Source organism: Pristis pectinata, chromosome 9, assembly GCF_009764475.1.
Source record: "Pristis pectinata isolate sPriPec2 chromosome 9, sPriPec2.1.pri, whole genome shotgun sequence".
NCBI classification, from domain to species: Eukaryota; Metazoa; Chordata; class Chondrichthyes; order Rhinopristiformes; family Pristidae; genus Pristis; species Pristis pectinata.
In genome coordinates, this window is record NC_067413.1 from 81,982,856 (window position 1) to 82,004,459 (window position 21,604).

At 39.7% G+C, this 21,604-nt stretch overlaps 1 protein-coding gene across 1 annotated transcript in view; it reads right to left on the reverse strand.

The window, feature by feature from the left end:
* Positions 1-21,604, reverse strand: part of LOC127574022 (transient receptor potential cation channel subfamily A member 1-like) — a 71,182-nt gene that overhangs the window by 41,442 nt on the left and 8,136 nt on the right. Inside the window, exons 4-9 of the mRNA XM_052022616.1 lie at positions 15,689-15,796; positions 8,274-8,382; positions 8,028-8,173; positions 5,395-5,531; positions 4,874-4,922; positions 3,737-3,836 (exon numbers count right to left, since the gene is read on the reverse strand). Of these exons, the coding sequence (XP_051878576.1) occupies positions 3,737-3,836; positions 4,874-4,922; positions 5,395-5,531; positions 8,028-8,173; positions 8,274-8,382; positions 15,689-15,796 (649 nt within the window). The remainder of the gene's footprint in view (positions 1-3,736; positions 3,837-4,873; positions 4,923-5,394; positions 5,532-8,027; positions 8,174-8,273; positions 8,383-15,688; positions 15,797-21,604) is intronic.

Below are 21,604 nucleotides of genomic sequence, written 5' to 3' on the forward strand. Positions count from 1 at the left end.
GGAAGAAACGAAGAGGCAGAGTGGGGGGGGGGTGGCGGTTGGTTTACTTAAAGTGGGAGAATTCGATGTTTATCCCATTAGGCAGTAAGGTCCCAAGACGGAAAATGAGGTGTTGTTCCTCCAGTTTGCGCTTGGACTTCTCCTGGCAGTGGAGGAGGCCGAAGACTGACATCTCAGTGATGGAGTGGGAGGGGAAGTTGAAGTGACTGGCAACAGGGAGATACAGATGGCAGTTATGGACAGAGTGCAGGTGTTCTAGGAAATGGTCACCTAGTCTGCGTTTGGTCTCACCAATGTAGAGGAGGCCACACTTGGAGCACCGAATGCGGTAGGTGATATTAGGGGAGGTGCAGGTAAATCTCTGCCTCACCTGAAAGGAATGTTTGGGTCCCTGGGTGGACGTAATGGAGGTGGTGTATGGGCAGGTGTTATATCTATGGTGGGGGCAGTGGAAAGTTCCCAGGGTGGGAGTGGGAGGGGTGAGATATCTCCTGTCACCAGATACTCTAACTAACTTCTACAGATGCACTGTTGAAAGTATCCTGACTGGTTGCATCACGGCCTGGTATGGCAATTCTAATACACAGGAATGTAAGAGGTATGCAAGAGGTTGCAGAGAGTTGTGGACACAGCCCGGTCCAACATGGGCACAGCCCTCCCCACCATTGACAGTATCTACAGGAGATGTAACCTTAAGAATGTGGCATCTACCATCAAGGATCCCCATCATCCAGGTCATGCCCTCTTCTTGCTGCTACTGTCAGGCAGGGGGTACAGAAGCCTGAAGTCCCACACCACCAGGTTCAGGAACAATTATTTTCCTACAACCATCAGGTTTTTTAACCAGCTTCACAACCCTAACCTTACCTCAGCAATGCAACATTACAGACTACCTCTTGCGCTACCATGGACTTGTCTTCGATTATTTCTTCTTTATTGCACTGATGTTTTGTTTTTGCACAGTCTTTCTTATCACTGTATGGTATAATTTTTATGTATAACTTATGCACAGTTCATATTCTGTGTTGTTGTCTGTACCTTTGTGTCTGTGATGCTGCTGCAAGCAAGTTTTTCATTGCAATTCAAGTTAATTGTCATGTCACAACCTCATTGAACTTGTGCACATGCTAATAAACTTGACTTGACATCGAGCACCCATCCTTACTAATCCTACTCACCAGCACTTGGCCCATAGCCTTCTGTGCGGTAATGATCCAAGGGCGAGTCTTGATACTTTTTAAATGTGGTGAGAGGACATGCCTCCACCATTTTATCAAGCAGTGCATTCCAGATTGCAGCTCCCCTCCGGTTGAAAAAAAATTCCTCAGATCTCCTCTCACCTTCCTCCTATTCAGTTTAAACTGGCCACTTTAATTACCATCCCACTCTGACCTCTCTGTCTATGGTCTCCTGCACTGTTACAATGAGGCCCAATGCAAACTCAAGCTACAGTACCTCATCTTTCATCTGGGCATGTTGCAGACTGCAGGACTCATAATCAAATTCTCTAACTTTGGATGTTACTTCTTCATTCTGTTTGTGTTGGGACTGTCCATTTTTATCTGCCAACCCTTTTCCCTTTATCTTTCGTTTGTATATTCTGGCCTGCTGGTCACATCCCAGTAAGCAAAACTATATCACATTACACATACCTTACAACATGAGCAACTCATTACACAGACAAAGGAGCTTAACTGTCCCTTACCTGCCACATTGTTTCAGCCAATCAGAGAAATCCCCTTTGTTCCACCCATTGCCTTCCTCCTTCCCTGCCTTCTAGACTAATTTGTTTCTCTCTTCCTCAGTTCTGATGAATGATCTCAGATCTGAAATATTAACAATTTCTCTTTCCACAGATGCTGACTGACCTGCTGAGTTTTGCCGACATTTCATGTGTTTATTAAACCCATGCCTCTAGCTTTGGACATCCCTCTTATGGGGAAAAGTTTCTCCCTATCCATTCTATCCAGCCTCTCATAATCTTGTATATGTCTATCATGTCCCTCCTCAGCCCCCTCTGCTCCAAGGAAAACAAACCCTGCCTCTCCATCCTCTCCTCATAATTGAAATGTTTCATTTAAGGCAACATCTTGGTAAATCTCCTCTGCAACCTTCTCCATGGTGTGGTAACCAGGATAGTACACAATACTCCAGCTATGGCTAAAGAGAGAGTATATGACCATAGCCTTCCAAAGGTCTCTCAACCTGGGAACTATTCTTTTAGATTAGAAAATTGTGCATTCCCTATGCTTTTAAGAAAGTGGAAGAGAGAACCCGGTAAATTATAGACTGATTAATATCCACTGTTAGGAAATAACTAGAGAATATGATTATGAATGGAGTAACTGAGCACATTGATCAGAGAAAGCCAGCATGGATTTGTAGGTCATGCCCAAGGAACCTGACTGAATTTTGTGAAGATATAAGTAAAGCAGTGTGCAGAGAAATCCAAGCAAAGCATTTTTGGATATTAGTTGTATGGATTCTCAAAAGGGTTCAATGAAGTTCCTCACTAGTTTATTAGGGGAACTGATAGTTTCTTCCTACCAGCCTCATTGCTACTGAATGAAAAGTATAGGACTGGATTGAATAGACAAAAGCTGAGCCTAGTTTTTCAGGAATGAAATTAGGGGACATTTCTATAGGCAAAGGATGGTTAGCATCAATTGTTATTTACAAACTGCTGTATCAATTGTTAATTTTATATCTGAAATGGACAGCATTTTGATACCCAAAAGTATATTAGAATAAGTGGAAATATTGAATATATGAATCTAGATCACAGCTCAGCAATAATCTCAGTGAACTGAAGAATAGCACAAGTGCCAAAATAGCCTCCTTTGTTCTCACGTTTCCTTCATTCCTAATTTAGGAAAAAATTCCCACAGATATGGAAGGAGTTCTCTCAACTGCATTCACTTTCTTGGCACTTCCAAGGCTCAGCACCAAAGCTTGATATCAGGGAAAATTTTGGCGTATTGACCTCAGGAACCAGGCAGGTTAGCAATTGAAATTTTAATTTTTGTATCTACATTGGAGCTTGCTGATTTCTAATGGCCATATTTTGCCTCTTCACTTCTGGATGAAAAACTAATCTACCTTACCAAATGTGAATTATTTTAATGGTAGTCATTCAATGGCTTGCTACTTTAAAGAGAATAGCACAAATATAAATCCTTTTGTTATTATCTTGAAATTCAAGTCACCCATGTTATCAACAAGTGAAAAAAACACAGAAGTTAATTTCTAGATGGATCAGCAGTTTGAGGAATATGTTTTCATCTTAAGTGTGTTGGGGTATGGATCTCATCACCTGAAAGGGCGCTGAAAGCAGAGACCCTCAACAGACTAAAAAAGTAGATGGATGAACAATTGAAGAGCTGTAATTTACAACTCAAGAGCTGGGAAATGGGAAAACTAAATATATCCTTTTTCAGTCAGCATGAATATAATGGGAATGGGCTAAATCACCTTTTTTCTCTTATGTCAATGTCTGTGATTCTATGATTTTAGTTAACATCCTTTAATTGGATGAGAAATCCGCAGTTAACAGCTCAAGTTACGAGAGTAAGTTTTTGTGGAAGGCTACTGCTTCTCTCTGGTTATAGAAGTCTAGCGTTAATACTGTTGTTAATTCATAAAATTCTGATAATCCACTGTCTAACGACATGAGCACATAACAAAACAACAGAAATTAGAATAACGGTGTCACAAATGGACAATAAAAGTAGCTGACCTCTCTTCAGCAGAATTTTCACGGTATTCCAGGCTCCATGTGAAGTTGCCCACAGAAGGGGAGTGCGGGATTCACTGTCAGTCAAATTCATGTCTGATCCCTGTCATAAAAAGGTCCCAAAATTACTTGCACATGAATTAATTTGCATTATTTACTTAAATATAAAAGAATGAAGTTACAAATAGGTTCTAGTTCAGTATCTTGTTGAAAATGTGCTTCCCCTGCTCCAGATAGCCAGTCAACGGCTTTAGAATCAGAAATAAATGAAAGGAGTACTTCTAACATTTAAAATAAAAACAGAAAATGCCAGAAACAATCAGCAGGTTAGGTGTCATCTGCGGAAAGAGGAACAAGTTAAGATTTCAGCTCTGAGATCCTTCATCTTGGTCATATTTCTCTTTCCTTAGCTGTTTCATGACATAATGAACGTTCCCAGAATTCTCTGTTTTCATTTCAGATTTCCAGTATCTATGGTCTTTTTTAAAATTTATTTTTAAAGTTTAGCCATTTTTCTAATTCAGGAAATGCAGCACTGACTTGTATACAGCAAGGGACCCTCAGAGAGCAAAGTGATGATGATAAGTAATTCTGTCTTAGTGGCGTAGATTGAGGGTCAACATTTTCTTCTTCGGCATAGTGCCTTGGATCTTTCACATCTATCTCAATTGAATATCTCATCCAAAAGGCAGCACTGTACCAAATATCAAATGTTCTACAGAAGGGCACCGTGCAATGGTGTAGTGAGTGAGCTAAAAAAGAAGGAAAACAGAAAAAGCATAAGAGATCAAACCTGATCCTGTTCTTACATGATTACCATAAACCTGCATATTCAGGTATGGAACTGGATTATGAAATTCACCAAATTCTGGTCCCTAATTCATGGCAATAGAAGCTAATTGTTAAACCCTCATCATACCTGCAGCTGAGACTAGCATATTCACCTTAGACTTCAGATTAATTGCCATTCCTGTGTCTTTGTGGCTGAGCCACTCTCATTGGACTTACACACTCAGACACTGGAGGGACTTTTCTGAAAATTACCTTGATCTTAGAATCATTTTCATCTCATTCCCTCTCTAGAATAGAGCTCATCAAAGTTAGCATTTGGAATCATTTAGAAGAGTGATGATAGAATACCTGTTCAATTAAGTACTCCACGAGTTCTGAGGAATCGTATGTGGCAGCCCTGCAGGTAAAAAATACACATTATACAAGATGATGAGAGGCATAGATCGAGTGGACAGTCAGAGACTTTTTCCCAGGGCAACAATGACTAACACGCGGGGACATAATTTTAAGGTGATTGGAGGAAGATATAAGGTGAATGTCAGAGGTGAGTTTTTTACACAGAGGGTGGTGGGTGTGTGGAACACACTGCCCTCAGAGGTTGTGGGGGCAGATACATTAAGGACTTTTAAAAGACTATTAGATAGACATATGAATGATAGAGAAATGGGGGGCTATGTGGGAGGGAGGGGTTAGATAGATCTTAGAGCAGGATAAAATTTCGGCATAACATTGTGGGCCGAAGGGCCTGTACTGTGCTACGTTCTATGTTCTAAACATTAAAAATCACCACTATCATGGCACTTATAAGCCATTGAACAGTTTAAATTCCTTGACTAAGAAAAGTCAGTTTTAGGTTAGTTTTATCTTACTTGTGTAGCGGTGTTTGGTTAATACCATCCAGAATGTGAAGTATATCTTTCTTTCCTTTGTATTTAGAAAGCATGAACTTGACAGCCTCAAAAGCCCCCTGCAAGCAGGCAAAGTGAAGGGCAGTTGATTTATCCTTCTGCAAATATGAAACAGGAATAATGTTGACTCTGTTATGGTTTAATAACTTTAAGTTCTTAGATATTACTTTAAATAATAATGGATAATCATTCATGAGAAAAACTTCCTCGGCATCACTGATATACTTACAGTGCTGGATCACTTTCCAATGGAGAAATGTGCTTGGAAGTGATTTCCACTACTAATTATGACTTTAGATTGCTACAAGCCTACTGACCACCAACCCCTCCTGCTCCTCCTCCTCAGCATTCTTTTAGGCTATCCATTATTCACCTACCAAGCTCCACAATACTCATTTACGTACTGGCTTCTGCCACCCAGTGGCATTGCATAACAAATTTCCTGTTTTTGGGCCTTTCCTGCACCTGAGTAAAAAACAGAGCAGATCATGCATCATCTGATCCAACTGCAAGAGAATGGTCTAGGACTGAAGAGTCAAAACTATTTTCAATGACTACTGGAGTTGGGGAATATATTTTCTTTCTTCTTTTTTTCTGGAGTTACTGAGCCAATTTTTTGCTTTGTTCAGATATTACTACCTCACCCAAATCAAAAACAGGCATGGATTTCCCTAGGAGGATATGTTATAAGGTATAATTATGCAGGAGAAGAAGGGGGTAGAACTGCAGTATTTGTTAATTGGAAGAACTAGGTAGCAAGGTCAACAGCAGTATTTTCTGAAAGATTTGATCTCCAAACAAGTCAGTGGCCAGCCTATGATATTCAGAATGACGATCTGAAGTGACATCCATTTACCAACACCATCTTTTCCTTTTAAATCTCACATATCTTTTGAATATCTTTGCAACATAAGACAGGGAGCAGAAAGTTGGCCACTGAACCATAAAGCATAAGGGCATGTGACGGACATTCTGTTCATTATGAGGGTTGCTGGCTTCCATATTGTGGAAAGGTCCTATCAATGACATCCATAATCTATTGAACACCCTGATCTATGTGATCAGGAAAGGATTCAATTTTTGAGCATGCTCATATTTGTGACGCCATTCAGCAGTAGTTTTCAGGAAGCTGCCACAATGCATTCATCCTCTGACATTCTGCTCCTCCCCATCCCTTCATGGAAGAAAATAACAATAACTACAGGCTGACAAGGCAGACTCCCTGGTGGAAGGTATAACCTGGCCAACAGTCAGCCCAAAATCAATGTCATCAAAAAAAAATTGTTTATTTTGTCATTCTCTTGCCATCTCATTTCAAAAGCTATTGATCATGTTTCAAATGTTTCTAGGAAGTGTGATGGTACAATTTGTGCACACCTTCAAGTTCCATATCCTTTGAAATATTTTCTTCACATTTATCATAAACCAAATCAACATTTTCTATGATTTCAACCCCTAATCGTTCTTCATCTAATAATATTTTCCTATACAGTTTTCCCTACTTCCAATGGAGTTTTCACATCCCTTCATTAAAATAATTTTTTCTATATCATGAATTGCTTTCTTCCCAGTAACTTAAAGGCCATTCAAGAATGGAATATTACTCATTTTTCTGGGAAACTCTTCTTACACTATTGCCACACTTTTGGATAGGTTACAGTGAGAAACATGCCAAATATTAAAATAATTCAGTTCCCCTCTTCAGCTTCCAAGCTTTCCCTATCGCAAGTAATTAATCTGCTGTGATGCAAGAGGATTAGCAGTTATATATCCGGGGTCTTTCTGGAGAAATGCTCCATTGACATTTCCTCTTGCTCTTCTATTACACTAATCAACACACTCTTCCTCTTCTCCACAGTTACATTGCAATCTACATTTATCAGATAACCCAGGATATTCCTCATAATTGCTTTCCTTCAACTGGCATAATGTTGATGGCATAAACTCTAGTCATCCATAAGAACAGGATTTTGTCACAAATGTACCAAATGTTATTGTGGCAAATTTGGAGCAGATATATGAAATTTCAGGTCATAATCTTGCATTCTCTCTCTCATTCTCCCATCTCTGTTGATCATTTATCTCTAATATTTCCTATTTTCTACAATTGTCAAATAATTCAGCTCCCCTCTTCAGCTTCCTAGCTTTCCCTATCGCAAGTAATTAATCTGCTATGGTGCAAGAGGACGAGCAATTATATATCTTGGAAGCTGAAGAGGGGAACTGAATTATTTTAATATTTGGCATGTTTCAATGTCATACAATTGAACCCATTGCTTTTAGTAGATTAAGCTCTAATCCCAAATGTTCCCTCTTATTCTTTTGAACATTAATGCCTGCATCACTGATTCTAAAATTTTATTTTTTTAATCTGCATTTTCAGTAAGAGCAATACAAATAATAAAAGATGATTATCTGCTAGTGAAACACTTATTGTAGAGCTTTCTTGTTTTAATAAAGAGTATACTTCAAGCAGTATGTGCTTTTATTTCAAATATTAACAGTTCAGCTGTTCATTTAGGATTCCCTTTTTCTACTTCTAACATCCATTTATTTTCAGATATTCACCTTATTCCTCAATTGTAAACACATACCTCGGGTAAATCAATTTTTGCTCCATTGTCAATGCAGATTTTAATTGTCTCAATTTTTCCACCAAGTAAAGCCAAGTGAAGAGGGGTATGGAGTCCTTTATCAAGACAGTTTGTATGTTTATCACGAGAGTAGCCCTGTTCCTCACCTTGAAAGACAAATAGTATGTGAGCCGCTGCTTAGATAAAGTAGATAAAGCCATAAAGGCAAATACCTCTTCAAGCAACAACATTAACATTTATACCAACCTTTCTGAATTATTATTTCCAATGTCTTGTTTGCTCCTGAAAATGCAGCTTCATGAATAGGTAAACGGCCCAGTCTATTCTGTTTGCATAACAATGCTCCATGCTTCAGCTAAAAAGAATTAATCAAAGAGTAACTTTACTGTAGTTCTAGAAAAAGAGATTCAGACACTTGAATCTGAGCACTGCTCTTAACAACCAGTTTCATAATTATAGAAGTTGAGTTAAACATCATGAAGTGTTTGTGGCACTGAATTGAAATGATTTAGAACATTTGTCTTACACTCAGTTTAGTCCAAAATAGTTGCTAATAATATTTTTCTAATATGAACTCCACATTTTATAGGCCACAGATCAGCAAGATCAGCCTTAATCTATTTTGGCTATATTTTGCAAATCCAATTTCTTTCACTTTTAGCAACCTGTTCAATAAAGTAAGGAAGCTATTCACAATGAGGTTCTGAAAAAATGTTAACTCTGTTTCTCTGTCCACCTATGCTTCCAGAACTGCTGGTTGTTTCCAGCACTTTCTGTTTTTATTTCACACTTTCAGCACCTTTCTGCTATTTCAGTTCCACCACCTTTCAGTTATACCGTGGCCAATTTCCATTTACCCATGTTAGCTCCATCAACTCTGGAGCACTTATCTAACAAGATATGTTAATCTTAGACTGGAAGCTGCAATGGTCCCAGAATCTAAAAGTGGGTGCAGAATTCCAGGTTTCTGGATCTTCCTTTCCAGATGGACTCAATTTAAAGATGAAAATATTTTATTTTTTAAGAAATTTGTGTTGTAGCTAGAAAATCGTGTAGGTCTGCTGACTTTTTCATTTTTTCATTCATTATTATTAACAGTTTTATTCATTCATTTATTTTTATTAATGAACAGTCCTTTTTACTGATAGGGAGTTAGTATGATGAGCTTTCAGTTTGGATTATGTCCACCTTTAAGACAGCAATATTCCTTCGTCAATCATTCTGACAAATCATAATGCAAAAAGAGAATGAAATAGAGTGTGAATGAGATCAGAGAATTGACCTTTCAAATCTGTCAGCAATAATGTGATCTTCTCAAAAACAAGTATATCCCTTAAACATTCTCCAAAGAACAAACCTGCAAGCTGTATGATAATTTTTATTTTGGTTACTCCTGGGTCAGATCCAGATATAAAACTCACTGTTAATATTTTCCCTGAATATTATGCTGATTAATGATCTGATAGAAGATAATTTTCAGGAAATGAATTGCATTTTATAGCACCTATCATGACCACAGGATGTACCATGGAATTTTAAATCATTGTTTTAAATTGTCATTGTTGCAATGTAGTCATTGTTGTTTAAAGTAGTCATTGTTGCAATATTGAAAATGTAGCAGTCAATTTCACATAACAAACTCCCAAACACAATAACACAGAAAACGCTGGAAACACTCAGCAGGTCAGGCAGCATCTGTGGCTGGAGAAAGGAGGTTAGTATTTCAGATTGAAGATCCTAGTAATTGATAATCACCCTCAGATAATTACTTTAGTGATGTCAGTTGAGGGGTTAATATTAGCCAGGATGCCACAGTTAACATTGAGCTCCTCTTCAAAATAGTGGCATGTGATTTTCTAATTTCCACATGGGAAAGTACATCCGGCCTCAGTTAGACACCTCATTTGCACCTCTGTCGGTGCAACAGTTACTCAGTAATGAAATGTGTTGGGATTTTGCACTTCAATCTCAGGAGCAGGACTGGAACACATGAGCTTCTGCCTCAGTGATCAGAGTGCTACCAAATCAGCAAGGGTTCGTAAGAGTCAGCAACATGTTAACTCAGTATACAGTGATTATAAACCCAAGGAAACCTGACTTTTTGGCTTGATGAAAATAAGATCTGGTCTATAAGCATTCATTATGCAAGTTAAATCTTTCATGTAGATATTAAGCTGCAGGAAAATGGTCCTTGGAAACAATTACTTATAATGTAGTTCTTACCATCAAAATAAATGCTAAGGAGGTGACAGCATTTTCTGGGATGTTACAACAGGTAATGTTAGATAGATATATATGAAGGCCAACTAATGAAAATAGAGATGATAATGAACTTATTTGAACATCAAATGAGAAAAAGAGACCTATGATGGAAAAGAAAGAATGGGCAAGTGGAAGGAATTATCTGAATCAAGGAAGCAGTTTCAGGAAGGGAATCTTAAATCTATCTAGGATGTGACAGCATGTGAGGAAAGTTTCTATGAATAAAAGTTTTTAAGGAACTAATAACTAGGTTCCACCAAGTGTTATCTATGGTTAATATATAGTGTGCCCAAGTTTTCATTCGATTTCCTTTTTGGATATTCGAACCAGATTCCTGGCAAGAACTTTTGTGATCATGGGAAAGTGACCATTTTGGGATTGGGCAATTGTCAGTGCGGTAAGAATTTAAAGAGCTGCAAAGATACTAAGGAGATATTAATTTCTTCCAAGCAGATGTTGAGAATAAATCTACAATTGTATTGTAGTCCTACCATGATAACTTAATTTACAAATCCAACATAGGTGCTACTGCACTACAGCTGTTAATAAACGTATCAGAATAATGGACATGAGGAACACTATATCAGAATTTGCTGTCAAATTAAAGCCAGGCATTCATCAATCAGTGAGGCAGACCATAACAGTAACAGAGAGGCAGATTAATACAATGGGCATCATAGTCCAAGAGCAAGGTTATGCATTTTATCGGAAGAAACAATGATAGAAGCATGTTTTAAAAAGCGTGAGTTTGCAACTTAAAGAATCACATAGACAATTCTAATGAAAATTAAAGTGATCAGAAAGAACAAAATCATGTAAATAAGTGAAAAAATGTAAAGAACAAAGGGAGGATCATAACTTCCTATTAAACAATAGTTAGTTAATGGCTAGAGTTATTTGTGTGAAAAGCAGTGTGTAAGAAAGTCAGAGAGGATGATAGGGGGGTAAATTGCTGGAAGAGTCCTGCCAAACGTACAGCACAGAAGAAGGCCATTTGGCCCATTATGTCCAAGCAGGCTCTCTCCCAGAGCAACAGCCTAGTTCCAGCCCTGGCCTTTCATCCTTAGCCTCCACCACATCTGAAAAAGCTCATTCCAGATTCCAGCCACATGCTGCATATAAATGGTTTTCCTTGAGCCACATAATTCCCTCCCCTTTTATTGTGACCTCTCATTCTTGATCCCTCCACCAACAGCACCAGCCTCTCACCATTTCCTCTGTCCAGACCCCTCACGATTTCTTTGTGTTTGTGCTCTTTCACTATTGATAACGCCCTGAATTCTTTATGCCTGATTTACTGCTTTCTCAACCACCCTTGCCACTTTTCATGACTTGTGCGTCCATATCCCCAGGCCCCTCTGCTCCTGTACCCCTTTTAGAATCCTTTATTCTATATTGCTTCTCCTCAGTCTTTCTCCCAACATGCAACACCTCACATTTTCTGCACTAAACTTCATCTGCCTAATATCTGCCCATTCCACCAGCCTGCTTATAACCTGCTGCAATTTATCACAGTTCATAATACTTAGTTCATAATGAACTTCACAGTTCATAATACTGTCAAGCTCCTTATTTTGAATATTTCCACTGAATTAAACAAGGCTGAGAAGTCTATTTTGAAAATGGAAGTACTATTTTCTGTTATCGGACCCACGTGTTCATCGATTTTTAATATTTACTGAGCAGCAGGAAAATGTTTTGGAAAACATTCTGTAAAAAGAGTGAGTGTATACATACAGGAAATAGTTGTGGTGGAAAGTATTGCTCATTTTAAAAGATAAGTGGGTCAATATTTCAATCAGAAGGATATACTTGTCTAATGATAAGCCCAGTGGTCTTGTACAACTTAGGGCATTGCCCTATAGGAAGGGTATAAAAGCAGTGGGAATACTACAGTGTAGATGTATTGAGAATAGTAAATATAAAATTAAATGACAGCCTGACAGAGGCCCTTGGGATTGCAAAGTATAATGATTAATTGAGTAATAATAGATCATTTTCACTTGTCAAAAAATATCTACACATTAAGATGATCATAAAATAATTAAGATATACAAAGAGAATGGCTGGAAGGCAGATCTGAAGACAAATTATTAATGAAGCTAAGACCTTAAACATTTAAGAAGCCTTCAGTCACCTGAAGTTGAGGAATAGTAAAGTGTCCGGGAAGTTTCTGAGCTGCAACTAATTTTAATTCCTTGAGGGATGCTGGTGAGGGTGGATAGCAGTCCCATAAGGGAGATATCAGAGGCCTGATGGGTTTGAACCGCAATGCCTCATTTTTTTCTTGCCAACAATCAGCCGCTCACCTGTTTCAGGTAAAAACAGTAGTTGTCCAGGTAGGAAGAGGATTAGCCACTTGTCTGAGAAGGGGGCACGTGGATGCAGCTTCGTAGTGGAGGGGAGTGGGAATCACAGGGCAACAGAGGCCTGTACTTCCCTTGTGTGGTCTGGAGAAGAGCTTTTGTTTCACTTGGAGAGGGTAAGCATGGCAGGAGTCCCCCAAGGTGATTGAAGCATTAGTTTCATGAGAAGTGGAGCCATTTCATTTTAATTTCCTTTCCACACCTTCCCTGCTGATAGAGAAGTTTTAAAATTTACCTTTCTAATTCTATTCAAGAACCATTATGAACAATCCATAGACCATGTTTCTACACAGTCATCTGTCCCCATTTATGTTCATTGGAGTATAAATGCAGTGCATCAGAAGAACTGCTGGAATAGACACAGATGGCAATATCAGGTCCACACTAATCTCCTCATGATGAACAGGAAAAGGCTGGGATTGCAAAAAGCATAGAACATAACCCTTACTCACTACATATGGATCCGCTGCCACTTTTACAATGGTGGGCAACATGGTGTGTCTGTGCCACTTTACAGATGCACCATTGAAAGCATCCTATCCGGATGCATCGCACCTTGGTACGGAAACTGTTCTGCCCAAGACCACAAGAAATTGCAGAGTGCAGCCCAGTCCATCACACAAACCAGCTTCCCCTAAACTGACTCTGTCTACTCTTCCTGCTGCCTCAGGAAAGCAGCCAACATAATCAAGGACCACTCCCACCCCAGTCATTCTCTCTTCTCCCCTCTCCTGACAGACAGGAGATACAAAGTTTGAGAGCGCGTACCACCAGGCTCAAGGACAACTTCTATACCTCTGTTATTAGACTCTTGAACAGACCTCTCATACTCTAAAAGCTGAACTCTTGATCTCTCAATCTACCTCATCATGGCCCTTGCGTTTTATTTGACTACCTGCACTGCACTTTCTCTGTCACTACAACACCATATTTTGCATTCTGTTTTTTTTACTACCTTGATGTACTTATGTATGGCATGATCCATCTGGATGGCACACAAACAAAAGCTTTTCACTGTGGCAATAATAAACCAATACCAATACTACTCTCAAGAAGCAGGATATGCCACGAGTTAAATCAGACTTCCATAGTTAAGTATTGAAGCTTCTTTACATTCAAATTTAGCCAGCTGGGTTTCTCACTGCAGAGATGTGTGCTTTTGTCGCAAATTGTGTGCCAGGAGGAGAAGAACCATGCAGACAATGCATTTATGGGAACACTTATTAATATTCGACAATGACTCCTCTGTAAGATTTTGTAGATTCTGTTAAGTCAATGTTCTAATGCAGCCTTGATTTGATTGGACATCTGAGGCTCTGTTTCGGGTCACCAGTAATCTGTTCTATGATCACACTGTTTATTTGTATTCGCTCTCTGACCACAGGGCATTATATGGTGTCATTGGCTTGGGAGTTTTCAGTTAAGTCATTTTTTTTACTTAGCCCCGGTGCAGAAAGTTGCATTAAAAAAAATTGTAAATCCCTACTGCAACCTCTGTGATCCTGTACCACAGCTCATTGAGCAAATAGATACTGAAATACAAAACATTACATTTCACAAATACCATTAACAAAGGAACTCAAGAGGAAGTATTGTCTTCAAAATAAAAGAGAAACTGGAGATGATTTGACCAAGTCACAATAACAATAGAACCTCTATTTTGTAATTATACATTCAGCCTTTCAGCTAACTTATATTAATACTCAAATTATGTGCAGGAAATCAGAACAGTGGAAGCAGTTGGAACATAAAAATTTCTCTGCACCACAAGCTGAAAGGCTGGGAATTGTGGTGTTACATCGCAACAATCTATATTACAAAATAAGTTCCAACTCTACAGACAGTATTTAAGAATTGACACAGGCATTAGCTGTGGATATAATATCTCTAAGGTAGCAAAGTATGCCAAAATCAAGCATTATATGAATATTGATTTAGCACCACGTGTTCAATATTAAGTAATAGAACTTATCTCACATGCATTAAAGGTCAATAATGCATTGTGCTAGTGGAGCGGGGAGCCACAGATCTCTGTTCTAATACCATTTTCAGATTCCCATATTCCCAAAGCTGCTGTTAAAAATGATTCCACTACAAGAAAATCTGCCATAACTAATGGGAATTACTTAATGATTCGCCATCTTGTCAGGAAATAACTGACATTAATTCAACATTTTTACTGACAGCCCAGCCAACATCAGAAGCTCATTTTGTGGGAAACCATATCTATAGACTGAAACACCAAAACAAAGCACTTACATTCCCAGGCCATATAATTTTTTTTAACTATGCACTAATGCTCAATAAGATTAGTGCAAGCTTGTGGAGAACTTAACATTTAGTGAGTGTTCAGCACTTCCAGGTCACATCTGGCATGGAGTGGGTAGGAAGCAGCACTCCCTTGCACTGACAGCAGAAATGTGACTCAAACTCAGACCAGAAAAGAGAACTTCCATTGTATTATTGTGACACCTTACAAATCCCATTGCCAACATCATGTGGTCCCTACATGAAATTATCAAATGTGTGCCACATTGGGGATAGCTTTGTGGTTTAAATCCTTGTAAACTTGATTAAGATTATAGAAACTCATTTTACATGGGAACCTTCCAGGAAATAGGCTTGGGAACATTTAGAGTAATACAGCACGGAAACAGGCCCTTCGGCTCAACTCGTCCATGCTGACCAAGGGGCCCACCTAAGCTAGTCCCATTTGTCCGTCTTTGGCCTGTATCTGTCGAAACCTTTCTTATTCATATACTTATTCAAATGCCTGTTAAATGTTGTCATTGTACCTGCCTCAACTACTTTCTCCCACAGCCCATTCCATATACACACCACCCTCTTTGTGAAGGAATCTAATTGTTCTCGGTTAGATTTAAATCCACTTCTCAAAGATAAGCATTACTTTTAAATAAAAATGGCCTAGATTATTATAGACTAAGAAACAGAGAAACACATTTATTTTTCTTATATTTTTACATTCATGCTTATAAAGACAAAGATAGTGCAGATAACAATAAGGATACATACCAATATGGACAATCCTTCAGCATTGTCTTTGGAACACGCTAACATCAATGGTGTATTTTTAAGATCACCTTCCAGGTTCAGATCTGTAGATTTGTGTGAGGCTAGTGCCTAAAAGGAAATTAGTAAGATCATTCAAAGAAAACAAAATATACAGAATACTTAGAGGTAGACCTCAACTGTGAAATAGTTGAAACAGCTGATAATGTAGCCTGTTAAACATCTCTCCCATAAGTAGAGTTGTAAAAAAGACTTCCAGATTGTTGTCATCCATTATACACAATAATTCAAAGTTAAGGTCTATCCCCTGTAGTGATATGGAAATTTCAATTTAAATAGACCCAAATTATTCTTATTGCAATAAATGCTATAATCACTGGGGGCCAGGAATGTCTCAGCTTTCTGTTGATTGTTCCGCCAATGGAGGGGTGAGGAAAAGCAGGATCTAAATTGCGAGTCATGCACAACAGAGATGTACATAATTAGACAGGATTTTTAAAATTCGTTTGTGGAATGTGAGATTTGAGAGAATGCCAAAATTTACTATCTAATTGCCATTGAGAAGATAGTATTGATCTATTCTCTGGAACAATTGTGGCAATATTCTGAGGACATTCTGAGGTGAAGCATCAGAAAAGAATGGTGTATAACTCAGAGGGTTACACAAGGGTGACAACAAGGGTGAACGGTGTGTAACACAAGGGTGACATTGTCATACAGCTGCTATCCTTTCTCTTTCCAGGTTGTAAAAGTCATGTGATTGAGATTGGTTATGGGAGAAGCCTTGGCAGATAGCTGTGGTATTTATTGTGGATGTGTACAGTGTGCTGGTGGTGAATAATATTAACGTTTAAAGTGCTGGATGGAATGCAACCAAGTCGGTTGCTTTGTATTGTATGGCATCAAAATTCTTAAGTGATATTGGAGACAGCCCCATCCAGGAAAGAGAACGATACTCGATCACATTTTAACATGTCTTTTCGATAGTGGAAAGACTTTGGGGAGTCAGGAGGTAAGTCGCTTGGCCCAGCAAATCCTACCTCAGGTTTCCTCCCCTCACCATAGTTTTTCTGCAATTGGTCTTGTTAAGATTTTGGTCAGTTGTAACCCCCAGGATATTAATGGCAGGGGACTGGGTGATGCTAATGCTATTCAATATCAAACCAAGATAATTACCTCTCTCTTGTTGGAGATTACTCTTATGTGGCCCAAATTTAGTCACCTTCCAACTCAAGCATGAATGTTGTCGAAAATGTGCTGCATGTGTCACAAAATGCTTCACTATCAAAAGAATTTCAAGCAGAACTGAACACAATGTAAGCAGTGAACATCCTCACTTCTAAACTTAAAGAAAGGGACACTGATGAAGTGGCTGATGGCTGGGTCCAGGATAGTACCCTGAGGGACTCCAGCAGCAATGTCCTGAGCTGAAATAATTGGCCTTCAAAACTACAACCAACTTCTTTCATTTGAAACCTGACTCCAGCTAATGGAGGGTCTTCCTTCTGATCCCCAATGACTTCAACTTTACAGGAATTCCTTGATGCCACATTTGATGTCAACAGCAATTTCCAGCTCAACCCTACAACTCCACTCTTTTGTTAGTGCTTGGATCAAGTCAATGGTAAGGTTTGGTCCTGATGAATTCAAAACATGAGAGATCTGGTTTACAGTGACCAGTTAGTATTTGATAATACTGTCAATGAGATCTTCCATCACTTTGCCAGTGCTAGAAAGTAGATCCAAAAGGCAGTATATGGCTACATCCATTTTCAACATGTTGTCAAGGATGGGAATTTTCTCTGTTATCAGTTAGATGTCAGTGGCAGTGCAGTGCATGGCTAGAAGTCTTGGTAGTTCTGGAGCACAAGTCTTCAGTACTGCAGTGAGGATGTTGTCAGGAGCCTTGACCTGACTGTATTCAAAGCACTCAGCCTTTATTTGATATTGACAGGAATAAACTGAATTGCTTAATAATTGGCTTCTGTGAAGGTGGGGACCTCAGGGAATATCTGAAGAATGGATTATCCCCTTGGTAATTCTGAAAAGAGATGCTCCATCTCAATGTATAGACAATTAGACAGGTTTATGGGCAGAGCATCCAAGAACATCCTACATGCCAGGGTCCAACATTGTTGAGAATGCAGATGTTTTTGGACATTCTTGGATGTTCTTTTAACCTCTCCCTGCCTCAATCTGAGGTTTCCACCTGCTTTAAGAAGACCACGATCATCCCAGTACCTAAGAAAAACAAGGTAATGTGCCTTAATGACTACCGTCTGGTGGCTCTAACATCTACCATCATGAAGTGCTTCAAGAGGCTGGTCATGGCACACATTAACTCCAGCCTCCCAGACAACCTCAACCCATTGCAATTCACTTACTACCAAAACAGGTCTAGGGCGGTCACCATTTCCCTGGCCCTACACTCATGTCTGAAGCACCTGGACAGTAAGGACACCTATGTTAGATTATTGTTTATTGACTACAGCTCCACTTTCAATACTATAATTCCAAGCAAACTCATCTCCAAGCACCTAGACCTGGGACTTCAACACCCCCCTTTGCAACTGGATCCTCAACTTCCTGACCAACAGATCCCAATCAGTAAGGATAGGCAGCAACATCTCTGCCATGATTATTCTCAACACTGGAGTCCCACAAAGGCTGTGCCCTTAGCCCCCTACTCTATTCCCTATATGCTAATGACTGTATGGCCAGATTCTTCTCTAACTCCATCTACAAGTTTGCAGATGACACTACGATAGTGGGCCATATCTCAAATAACGATGAGTCAGAACACAGGAGGAGGATAGAGAGCCTAGTGACATGGTGTCATGACAACAACCTCTACCTCAATGTCAGCAAAACAAAAGAGCTGGTCACTGACATCGGGAAGGGGAGCGGTGCACATGTGCCTGTTTACATCAAAGGTGCTGAGGTTGACAGGGTTGAGAGCTTCAAGTTCCTAGAAGTGAACATCACCAATAGTCTGCCCTGGTCCAACCACATAGATGCTACAGCCAAGAAAGCTCACTAATGCTCCTACTTTCTCAGGAGGCTAAAGAAATTTGGCATGTCCCCTTTGACACTCACCAATTTTTATCGATGAACCACAAAAAGCATCCTATCCAGATACATCACAGCTTGGTATGGCAACTGCTCTGCCCATAACTGCAAGAAACTGCAGAGAGTTGAGGACACAGCCCAGCACATCACAGACACCAGCCTCCCCTTCATGGACTCTGTCTACACTTCTCACTGACTCGGTAAAGCAGCCAGCATAATCAAAGACCCCACCCACCCTGGGCATTCTCTCTGCTCTCCCCTCCCATTGGGCAGAAGATACAAAAGCCTAAAAGCATGTACCACCATGCTCAAGGACAGTTTCTATCCCACTGTTATAAGACTACTGAATGGTTCCCTAGTATGGTCAGATGGACTCCTGACCTCACAGTCTACCTCATTATGGCCTTGCACCTTTTCTGTTTGCCTGCGCTGCACTTTCTCTGTAACTGTAACACTTTATTCTGCATTCTGTTTCATTTTCCCTTGTACTACCTCAATGCACCGTTGTAATGAAATGATCTGTATGGACAGCATGGAAATCAAGTTTTTCACCGTACCTCAGTATGTGTGACAATAATAAACCAAGTTAATCCAAAAAACAATTAATGAACCAATTTAACAGTCTGCCCACTGGCTATGTCACTGTCCACCAGTATTCACAGCTGGATATAGCAGGATGCAGAGCTTTGATCCAATCTGTTGGTTGTGAAGTAGCTTAACTTTGCCTGTTGCATTCTACTTCTGCTGTTTGACATGTACATGGTCTTGTCTTGCGTCTTTGCGAGTTTAGGATGTCATGTTTGGGTGAATCTGGTGCTGCTCCTGGCATTCTCTTCTACTATCCTTATCCTCAGTCCACTGGCCTGATGGTGAAATGGCCCCTTTACAGATTCTGAGGAATGATAACTCTGGGGCTGATTTTAAACCATAGTGTCTTGTGGGCACTTAGTCTTTAGCTGCCAGTCCTATTCTGAACATATCCTATTTAGCACAATGTTTGTGCTAAAACACATAATGGAGGGTGTTCTTAATGTGAAATTTAAAAAATTATCCACAAAAACACAGTCCAATGGCCATTCCTATAAATCGTCAAACACAGGTAGGTTGGTGAGGAAAAAGGACAAGCATTTATTCCAGTTATTCCAAGACCTTTTTTTTGCTCTAATTGCATTCTTTCTTGTAAAAAATGTGTATAATTTATGTTTCATTCATGTTTTTCTTGTGAATGCTGCTTATAGCTGCTATGTGCCTGTAACGCTGCTGCAAGTAAGTTTTTCATTGCACCTGTGCATGCATGTACTTGTGCGTATGACAATAAACTTGACTTTGGTTCTCTTGTCACTGACTTCAGACACCATCGGCAGTCAAGTTTCTCAGAATGACCAGCTCAGTGGTGGTGTTATGCAGCCACTCTCTGCTGGAGTAGATATCTCCCTCCCTGAGTACATTATTTTCCTTTACCTTCAGTGTTTCTTCCAAGTACTGTTGAACAAGGAAGAGTATTGAATCATTAGCAACTCAAAGCATGAGATGGAAATCGGCAGGAGGTCTCTGACAGTGTTTGATCTGATGCAATTAGACTTTCACAAGATTCAGAGTCAATGCTGAAGATGCCTAGGGCTTTACACTTCCAACTGAATACCACTGTGCAGTCATCTTTAGTTAGCCCAGTCAGTGGAACAGGACTTCACATGACTGACTGCGCTGAATTGTGTTGGGTGCCTGGGCTGATGTTGAGAGGTCCATTTGTTTCCATTCTTATCTTTGCGCTTTGTAGCCAATTAATGCTCTCACAAAAGTTAAAGGAAAAGTGGCTCAGCTAGTAAAACTGCTGTCTCAGAGCTGAACTCAAAAATAAGAAAGGCGCAAGTAGAACTCAAAGATAAGAAAGGTGCAATCTCTCCGATGGGATTATGCTACAGAGCCCCAATAGCCACCAGGAACAGATATGCAGGCAGATTAAGGAAAGATGTAAAACTAATAAGGCTGTTGTCAAGGGGGACTTCAACTTCCTTCATATAAACTAGGACCTCCTTAGTGTAAGAGGTTTAGACAGGGCAGAATTTGTTAGGTGCATCCAGGATGGTTTCTTAAATCAATATGTAGATAGTCCAATGAGAGGAGGGGCCATACTGGACCAGGTGATGGGTAATGAACCTGGCCAGGTGACCGACCTTTCAGTGGGAGAACAGTTGGGGAACAGTGATCACAACTCCTTAAGAATTAAGATAGCTATAGATAAGGACAAATATGGACCTTGCGGGAGAGTATTAAATTGGAGCAGGGCAAATTACGAGAGCATTAGGCAGAAACTAGGGAGAGTTAATTGGGAACAGCTGTTTTTGGGCAAGTCCACATCTGACATGTGGAGGGTGTTTAAAGACCAACTGCACAGAGTACAGGACAGGTATGTTCCAGTAAGAAGGAAGGACAAGGATGGCAAGGTCAGGGAACCTTGGATGTCAAGAGAGGTGGTGAATTTAGTCAAGAAGAAAAAGGAAAAGTATGTAAAGCTGAGGAAGCTGGGATCAAACACTCGGGGATTATAAAGAAGCCAGAAAGGAACTCAAGAAGGGAATTAGGAAAGCCAGGAGGGACCATAGAAAGTCCTTGACAAGAAGGATTAAAGAGAATCCCAAGGCATTCTGTACATACATCAAGAGCAAGAGGATAACTAGGGAGAGGGTAGGACCACTCAAGGATGGAGGGAACATGTGCTTGGAAGCAGAGGATGTGAGTGAGGTCCTTAATGAGTACTTTTCATCAGTATTTACCAAGGAGAAAGACGTGGAGGAGAGGGAGATCAGTGTGGAACATGCTAATTTGCTAGGGCATTTTGATGAGATAAAG